Below are 9613 nucleotides of genomic sequence, written 5' to 3' on the forward strand. Positions count from 1 at the left end.
GGCAGGGTGGTGCGGAAGGAGCTGCGCGCGCGCTTCGGAAAGATGATGGTGGTGCTGCGGAAGCGCAGTGCGCGCGGCCGCGGCTCCAGGGTCAGCTGGCTGCGGTAGCTGCGCCACGTGCAGTTGGGCGCCGCCACGATGGTCTCGCTGTAGGCCGTGACCGTGGGCACCGGCGCGTAGAAGACCTTGTCCCGGAAGTGCTTCTCCGAGGCGTACTTGACCTCAGAGTTGCAGCTGGGGAGGAGAGGAGGCGGTGAGGCCAGGATGGGGCGTGTGGTCCCCGCCCGCGCGCTCTGGAGGACCCTGGGAAGGGCCCCTCGCAGAACTCTTAAACGCACCGGCCTGGGCTCTTCCAAAAGGTCAAAAGGTCAAAGAAGAGGACCCAGCCCTGAGGGCCGAGAGGTTAAAGTTGGGTGCCCGGGTTCGGTTCCTGGGCGGGGACCCACACCCCTGTCTGTCAGCAGCCACCCTGTGGCCACGTCCGACCTGGAAGAATTAGAAACACAACTAGGATATACAACCTTGCGCTGGGGCTGCGGGGAGAGAAAATAGAGGAAGATTGGCACCAGATGTTAGTTCAGGGTGAATCTTTCCCAGCAAAAGAAAAAACAAGGTAAAGAAAAACAAAAGGTCCCAGAAGAGCTGGGGGACAGTGCCAGCTTCGAGGACACTAAAGAGACAGTGACAGCTAAATGCAACACGAGACCTTGGTTGGATCCTGAAAAAGACAGCTTGAAAGGGCATTGTTGGGACAACAGATGAAACTGGACCCTGCGGTGTGGATCAGAGGCAGGCCGTGTGTCCGAGCCGGCTGTCCTATTTTAACAACCGTCCGGTCATCAGGTGGGAGGACGGCCCTGCCCTTAGGAAGGACACTGGAGGATTGAAGGGTAAAGGTCAGGAGGTCGCCAATCTCCTCTCAAATGGGTCAGAAAACATTTCCTCCGCGTAGGAAGAGAGAGCAGGCGAGGTTCAAGCAATAAGGCAAACCGTGCACCCCGTGGGGCTGTTGGCCCGGGACACACGGGCGCCCTGTCCTCTTCCTGCAGCTTTTCTGTAAGTTTGAAATTATGTCAAACAAGTGTCCCGAACAGTAGCCTCAGGGGCTGAGATGAGCGAGCCCCTGGCGAGAGCAGCTGCTCAGGTCCCCGGCCCTGCTGCCAGCACCTCGGAAAATCACCCTGGAGGCGGAAGCTCGGGGAGGGTGGGACACAAGCTGCCTCTTTCCCACGCAGCCCCCCGGATGAGCGGTCTGTGAAGGGCCTTGAGGCCCGAGAGTCACGGCAGCTCCAGTCCAGCCTCACTGCGCCCCCAGTAATCTAATATTTGTTCTCATTTTAAAACTAAAAGGGAAAACTGTTTGGGAAGAAAAAACTTGGAAGTACCCGTCTGTCCCCGGGGACCGTGTCCCCAGCTGGAGGGGCAAGAGGCTGTGGGTCGCACCCCTGCTGGCCCAGGTTGACGTGGACAGCGCCATCTCCAGAGCCCCGTGGAGATATGGGCAGGACCCACGGAGCCTGGCCTCCACCTTCTGGAAGCCTGGCCCCAGAGGCCCTCAGAGGAGGGCACGGTGATGGAGGAGAGCTCCCGGTGGGGCACCTAACTAAGCCATCCAGATGCCACCTGAGATGTCCCATGCGTGGGAGGGCCCCTAACACACATGCAGTTCCACCACTCCTCGGGGACAAAGGAGCCACATGACAGTCACGTGGAGCACGGAGCAACTCCGTGTTCACCTGACACTCAGGAAACACGGGGTGGAAAGGGGTCCCAAGGTGCTGTGGTCTAAAGAGCCGGCAGCTGCATGAGCTGTGTGGGTGGTCACGTGATCACCTCCCAAACTTCCCGGGAGGCGGGATTGAAAGTAAAAATCAGGTGGGTTGGGGTGGAAGGTCGGAGGGGAACTAGCCGGATGTAGACCCGGGCCAGGGGGACAGGGAAGCCCCCTGGGATTGGAGTCTCGTAGCACCCGTTCATCTCTGGCTAAGTCACAGCCAGGCCTCCTCAGGGGCCAGCACCCAGAGGGGCTTCCTGGAGGGAGAGGAGCCCGCTGAGCCCCCAGCCGGCAGGGGCACCCTGCAGGGGGTCATGACCAGCACCCCCCAGCCCAGCGGCCCCACTCACCGGATCTCGTGTGTGGGTTCAGGGTTCACCTCAATGCTCTCCCCAAAGAACACGGGCAGCATCCGGGGCCGCATCTCGAGCGCTGGTGGCTTCGGGGGGAGGGGCGGGGGCTGCCGGTAGAGACACAGACACAGGGTTACGCAGCCCTTTGGCACCATGGCCTCAGTTTCTCACTGGGCGCAAGAGGACGGCCCACCCCCTTCCAGCCCTGGCCAGGTCTGGACGCCTGCTTCGTGGGGTCTATCAGGAAGCCCACCCCAGCGTCCCTCTGCGGGCCACCCACCTGGCCCATGGCTCCCCACCCACCAGCCTGCCGCCCCAGTCCCCAGGCATCTCAATAAGGGGACATGGTAATGGTCTCTTACTACAACCCCCAGCCCACACCAAGCTCCCGGAGCCAGGCTGGGAGCCCTGCAGACCTGGGACCCCTCTCGGGGAGCACGGGTCCAGGGCCTCGCCAGCTTCCCCCCTCAGTGACGCAGGAGGTCAGGGCTCAGCTAGGGCTGGAAACCATGCTCGCCCTAAGAAAGGTTCCTGGGCCTTCTCGGGGCAGCCCAAGGCTGGGGGCCACCCCCAAGGGGCAGAGGCTGTGGGCACCGGGCTTTGCCTACCCAGCATCCACCTCTTCTGGACACCACATTGCATCTCCCCGCGGACAACAGTCGGTATAGGCATGGGCCTGGGACCCAAGCTGGGCCAATGAGAGTCCTGCCCAGGTCTTCTGTAGGAGTTATGAGGAAGGCCACCCTGAGGTGGCTAAGCATGTGGGGATGGTTGGCAGGGGGCACAACTTGCCACCACTTGAGGAAAACCCATCCGGAAATGACGTAACACAGAGGAGAGCAGACATCAAAGATGGTGGAAGATCAAGTCTTGCCAACATGGTTTGAATGCCTGGATCAAGCCTTGCCTGAAGCCAATATTCAGATGTGAGCACCGGCAAATCCATATTGTAGCTCAAAACAACTTGAGCCCCCTTTCTCTCACTTGCAACCGGGAGAATCTTGGCAAGGTGGGAAAAGAGAATACTATGATAAAAGAAGCCATTGATAGCTTCCTCAGAAAAGAGCCCCTTCAGATAAATGCAAAGAAAGTGCCACCTGTTCCCCCTCCCAAGTCCGTCCCACAGCTCACCTGCTGGGAAGTTCTTTCTCTAGTCTGCCTTAAAGTCTGTCCCCAAAGTTCCACAAGATGTGGCAGCGAAGACAGTCAGGGACCATGGGCCCCCATTCTCCCCTCAGAGAGTGGGCTGAGGGCCCAGCCCACTGTGCAGTGTAACCCCCAGCCCAGCCCACTGCCTGCCAGCCCCAAACTGATTCCACAAATACAGACCCCAGCTCCTGTGGCCCAGCCCCCAGCCACCGTGCGGAAGCGTCCACACTCTGATCTTCGCTGCCCCCCATGACTCCCCTGGATGCTCTCCAGCCCGGCCCCAGCCCTGCGGGCCTCTTCATCGCTCTGCCATTGTCCCCTGAAAAGCTCATCTGTCACTCGAGCGCCCTGCAGTGACACTAAGCCCATGAGAGAGCCCAGAAAAGAGGGCATTTGGCAGCAAAAATCTGAGGCCCCAGAGCACCAGGAGCCGCTCCCTCTAAGACCTTCTAGGGCTCTCAGCAGACTCGGCTCTGCATCGGCCTCATCCTCTAAGTGATGGGCTCCTTTGCTCAGAAACGTCCTGCCCCGGCCACAGGCCGGACTCCAGCGGGGGTCCTCCCCAATCCTCCCCTGTCTGCAAACCAGCCCCCAGCATGGGCCGGTCGCAGGCTCGGCCTTCCACCCACGTGCTGGGGCCACAGCTCCTGGCCCCTGGGGGGCGCCGGTGAGTTCTGCCTGTGCCACCTGTCACCCCTGGCCGAGGATGTCACTGCCAGGGCAGGCCCTCCAGAGCCCCCTCTTCCTTCTGCATCATTGAAGACGCCGGCCAGTTCGCCAGCCTCAGACCCTGGGGGACCTCCACGTCGTGTGTTGGTCAACCTGTGACGAACAGGTAGTGACAGCAGAAGGAGGCCACCGCGAGTGGGCTGTTTGTCCCGCAGCATCACCCGGAGGACTCACCTCTGCTGGGAGAGCAATCATCCCACGCGAGGCCCCACAGCCGGGGAGAGGCAGAGCCGGGGCTCAACCCTGGAGGTCCGGTTCCAGGGTCCAGGCCCTCCCCCACGATATTCTCACGTCCACGGGGTCGGCGCCACAGCCCCGGGACTGGCCTGTCACTGCCCGCTCAGAGCAGGCTGTCCCTCACGCACGGCGCAGGGCACTTCCCACCCAAGCCTCTGCCCACGTATCTGTCACCTCTTTCTGCCGTGCCCGGGCTGCCTCTGTGCCTCCCTGACCAGGAACAGCCTTCTGGCTCCTTCTCACTGGATCCAGTGGGACTGACCGCAAGCATCGGCTCCCTGTCTCCCGCCATCCTCCACGGGGCCCCTGCAGCTCCCATCTGCTGGCCTCCACGGCTGTGACCTCTTGTATTCGTCACCCCCAGCCCATGAGCTCCCTGAGGTTCAGGACCTGATGACCTCTAACCCCCGGGCCTGGCCTCTCGCAGCCCTTGCACTGCCCAGAGGAGAGACCTCACAGGTGCAAAGCAGCCCCCACCGACCTGTAAGTCCCAGGGCCAGGCCCACGGCCATCTCTAAGGCTGGGATCAGCCTGTGGACACGGTCACCAGCAGCCCTCTCCCTGGCCGGTCACGGTGTCCCCAGAACAAGGGCCAAGGACCACAGGGAGAAGGGACACAAAGCCTGGGGACGAAAGAGGTCCTCCAAAGCCCCTAGCACCTGTCCTCAGGTGGCCCCGTCCCTCCCTGTGTTTATATGGAGCGTGTGGTCCTCAAAGGGGCACCTGCTGCCCGCTTCCTGGGTGTGGCAGGGGGAACAGTGGCCCCAAAGACGTGCACACGCTGATCCCTAGAGCTGAGATGGGACCTGACATGGTGGAAGGGCCTTGCGGGTGTGGTTAGGGGTCCTGAGATGGGAGCTCATCCTGGATTACCGGGATGTCGTCACAAGGGTCCAAGAGCGAGGCGGCAGGTCAGAGGCAGGGAGAGTGTAGACACCAGGCTGCTGCCTTGGGGACGGAGAAGGGGCCATGAGCCAAGGAGCAGGGGCAGCCTCCAGAAAGCAGGACCGGCGAGGGCTCTCCCTGGAGCGGGCAGGGAGGAGCACAGCCACGCCCACAGCCGTGACCTCAGCCCTCAGGACCCAGTTTGCACGTCTGACCTTCGCAATTGTAGGATAATCAATCTGTGTTGCTTTAAGCCACTGCGTGTGTGGTCATCTGTCACAGCAGCTGCAGGAAGCCAACATGCCACGTGACCCACAGCAAACGGCCGCCCTCTCTGGGCCACGGCCTCCTGGTCTCTGAAGTGGGGCGACAGGAGCCCCCCATCACGGGCTGCAGCGAGGCCTGTGTGGGTTGAAGCGTGTGAGTGTGCAGGACGGTGCCCGGCAGAGCCAGTGCCAGATAAAAGCTGGCCTGTGTTACGAGTCCTCCTTTGCACGGAGGTCTGGGGTGGTCCATCCTGCAGAGAATTACAATCCAGCCCATTTTCAACCTTGAAGCAACACTGCTCCCGCCTTCTGGAAGCAAGCACACATTGTTTCAGGAGACTGAATTTAAAAAAAACAACAGTGACAAGATTCAGACACTTCCAGCACCTTCCGTGGCTCACCTAGTTAAGGCAACGCTGACCCTAGCTGCCAAACTCCATGACTTGACGTTTATAGAAGCAAAACTCTCTCCCCAAAACACACTATCTGAAACTTGACATGTTCCCCAACATGTGCAGGTGTTTGCTGAGCAGCCACTGTGTGCTGGACACCTGAGCACCTACTGTGTGCCAGACCCTGTGTGGGTGGATGAGGCCGTGCCTCCCATGTCTCTTCTCCCCCCCCCCTTTTTTTGGTGAGGAAGATTGGCTCTGAGCTAACATCTGTGCCAATCTTCCTCTGTTTTCTATGTGGGACGCTGCCACAGCATGACTGATAAACAGTGTGTAGGTCCACGCCTGGGATCCGAACCTGCCAACCCCAGGGCCGCCAAAGTGGAACACTTAACCCCTTTTGGAACTTAACCCCTATGCCACTGGGCCAGTGCACCCCAGGGCGCTTCTTATTCAAGAGGAGGTAACATGTGGCCACTGACGAGGAGAGAGAATGATGCGGGCATGTGAGGGGACGTGAGCGTGAGCACTAAGTTTCTGGAGGCCTCGCTCCTGTCCAGACGGGCGGAAGGGCTGGAGGGAGAGATGGGCAGCCTGCCGCTGGTTTGAGCCACTCCCTCCTTCCCGAGAAAGAATAATGCCCGAGCTCACGAGCAGGAGCACTTCTCCGAGAGGCAAAGCCTTCGGTGCTATGACTGAGCTGAGCATCACTCCCTCCTGGGTCCACCCCGGATACAGAAACCGCCAAACCCAACAGGCTGCCTGAGTGGCCCTTCGCCCCGACGTGGGAGCAGCCCCATTCCGGCCGGATCTCACTCCCTGACTGGCTGCCAGCAGAGAGACAAGGCTCACTTCACAGGCTGGGCTGGGGAGCCAGAGCTCCGGGCACCGGTTCCCAAAGGGCCCCAGTGGAAAATATCTAAACTCCGCCCGAGCTGGAAGCATCGCACAAGAGATACGAGAAGCTGGTGAGACGCAGATGCCGGCTGGCATCCACCCGGCCTGGGTGGCGAGACAGCTCCAGAAGGTGTGCCAAGGCCGCCCCCGCAGGGCTCCAGGAACAGACAAGAAGGGACGACGGTGGCAGCCGCGCAGCCCTTGGCCTCCCCGCAGCCACCGGCAGCCGGAAGCTCAGAGCAGAGTCTTTCTGGCCGCAGGGCTGTTTGAACATCAAAATGGCAGTGCCGGCCCCAGGGAACGCGGCCAGCCTGGAGAGCGGGCAAGGAAAGCGCCTGTCACAGCCAAGCAGCCATGCCAGAGGACAGCCTTGCAGCCACACGGAGGCTCCTCCTCAGCCAGCTGCATTCGGATGGGAGCCTGCAGGGTGGGGGCTGGGGAGGGGCGCGGGCGGGCGGGGCAGCTCGCACACCCAGGCACCCGCTGCCGCTGCACCTGCTGGACTGCTCACGGGCCCACCAGGAGCGAACAAAGCCCCCAGGCAGGCCCACCCCCCCACCCCACCCCGAGGGTGGCCACAGCCCAGCCCATTTCCCCAAAGGCCCGGTTCTTGTCTTAGCCTAAGGACAACCCACTGAAAGACCCTCAGCCGCCTGCTCACTCTGCCTCAGTTTGCTCATCTGAAAATGAGGTTGTGCCATTTGTGAGGCTCACACGGCGGGGCTACAGGCTCGTCAGGGAGGCCTGAGGCACAGGCTGGCCAGGGTCCTGGGGAGCTGGGGTCCTCTTGTGGCTCTGGGATGCAGGGGCAAGCGAGTCCTGGGTGCAGATGAGCTGAGAACTGAAGGCTGGACCCCCAGTCTCCCAGTGCCATGCTCCCCACCCAGGACAGCCAGGCTGGTCCAGCCTCTAGCCCCCACTCCTTCTGGGGGCTGGGGAGAGCCCTGTTCTAGCCTGGGGCCGGGGCCAGCTCCCTGATCTCTTGGGCAGGTGGGGGGTGGGCGTGTGTGTGGGGACCAGGGGTGGCCCCAGAGAGAGCAGGACCCAGAGGACAACTGGCCGCGGGCTGCCCTCTGCCCGCCAGGCCCTGCCCGCCTCGCCCAATGATTCATGTGCCCTCCTGGGAGCGGCCGGGGCGAGGATAAATACTCGGTGGCTGGAAGTAAAAATACACACGGTTCTTTGGAGCGCCCGTTCCTGGCTGCCGTACAGGGCACAGCGCACAGGACGGCACGGAAAGATAAGGGCTCTGCCGTGAGAGCTCAGTGCCACGCGGTGACGGCCTGGCCCGACTGCCGAGGACACGGATGGACAGCACAGCAGTGTTTGTGCCCAACCTGGGTGACGCATGGCAGCCCACAACCGCCATGGGGTGGGACGTGGCCAGAGCCACACGTGGCCCACAGAACAGCGATCCTGCCACTGAGTCAGGGAGCACTGAGACCCATCAATGGAGGGCGAGTGGCAGGAGGAGGGGCCCGGAGCCCCCAGTGCTGCTCCTAAGCGAGCAAGACCACAGGGAGACCCCGCTCGGGCGTGGGGGAGAGGCCACACGGAGTCTTTGTTGGGGCAAAATGGCCTTTCTCCAGGCCACTGACCTCACCGGCCAGTGATGGCTTGTGTTGCGACTGGAATTAAACTCGATTATCTTCAGTGTGTATTTGGGATCTGAGACCCAAAGCTCACATGCTGGGCTAACGTTGACCTCGACCTTCCCCATGAGGAAAGTGATCCCAGGAGGGGACGTTTAAGCCCCAGGAATTCTCGCCGTCCTTGTGAAAGGTGGCAGATCCTGGGGCGAGAGGAGGGGCTCCTAAAGGCTCGCTGCCCCTCAGCATGGCGCAACAGAGGAGCTGAACAGGCCACGTTCAGGGAGCCCAGGAGACCCCGAATGGGTTCCCAGAGCAGGGACCCTGAGCAGATGCCAGCATCCCAGACGGACGCCGGGCTCCAGGACGGGCCTGTTCCCCGAGACGGGTGGCCAATGGAGCCGAGGGAGCGGGATGGCAGTGGGCTGGTTTGTGAGCCCACAGAGATATGTTCACGTCCTCACCTGGGGCCTGTTTGGAAACGGTGGCCCTGAAGGTGGCCCTGGTTGGACACAGGGTCTTTGCAGACGGGATCAAGTGAAGACGAGGTCAGACTCGATCAGGGGGGGCTTGATTCAGTATGGCGGGTGTCCTCAGAAGAAGATGGAAATTCGGACCTGGGACACACTCAGAGGGGAGAAGCTAGGTGTAGATGGACGCAGAGATGGAGTGAGGCATCTACACGCCAGGGATCACCGGCCACACACAGGCTAGGGCAGACGCATGGGGTGGATGCCCCCCAGAGCTGTCGGAGGGAGTGTGGCCCTGCCAACCCCTGATCTCAGCCCTCAGCCTCCGTGTACCATTCCACTCGCTCAGCCAGGAGAACGAAGGGCACAAAGGACAGACCCGCCCGCCCCAGGGGAGTTGCTGGCAGTCCCGCCTAGCGCATTTTTCCCAGGAAGGCAGCTCCCGCTGGCTCCCCCGTCCGTCCGTCTCGTCTCCCCAGCAGCTGGCTGGGCCAGGGCCTATTTGTCTTCTTTTCACACAAAACCTACAGAGAGCTTCTCACACAGGCGAACCTTGCACGGAGCTGCGGGGCTGCCAGAGACTCTGCCGCGTTTCCGCTGGAGGCCGACCGTCAGGCTGAAGCAGCCGGGCTGGAGGAGGTGCAGTTTTTCTGGCTCCCCTCCCTCCTCGAGGCCTTCCTTCCGCAAACGGCTCCTCCCAGCGGGACTGACCCACCTGGCTCTCTTCCACCAGAGCCCGCTCAGGCACCTTCACTGGTCAAGGACACACCTGTGAGCCTGCAAGGGGGCCATGGGGCTGACCCCTGTCTCCTCAGTCTGTCCATTCATCCATCCTTCTGTCCATCCATCCATACATTTGTCCATCCATCCAT

At 61.6% G+C, this 9613-nt stretch overlaps 1 protein-coding gene across 1 annotated transcript in view; it reads right to left on the reverse strand.

Moving 5' to 3' along the window:
- RFLNA (refilin A) overlaps positions 1–9613 on the reverse strand; it is a 17527-nt gene that overhangs the window by 2344 nt on the left and 5570 nt on the right. Inside the window, exons 3-4 of the mRNA XM_046641015.1 lie at positions 2125–2234; positions 4–234 (exon numbers count right to left, since the gene is read on the reverse strand). Coding sequence (XP_046496971.1) covers positions 4–234; positions 2125–2234 — 341 coding nt within the window. The remainder of the gene's footprint in view (positions 1–3; positions 235–2124; positions 2235–9613) is intronic.

Source organism: Equus quagga, chromosome 15 (genome assembly GCF_021613505.1).
Source record: "Equus quagga isolate Etosha38 chromosome 15, UCLA_HA_Equagga_1.0, whole genome shotgun sequence".
NCBI lineage: Eukaryota > Metazoa > Chordata > Mammalia > Perissodactyla > Equidae > Equus > Equus quagga.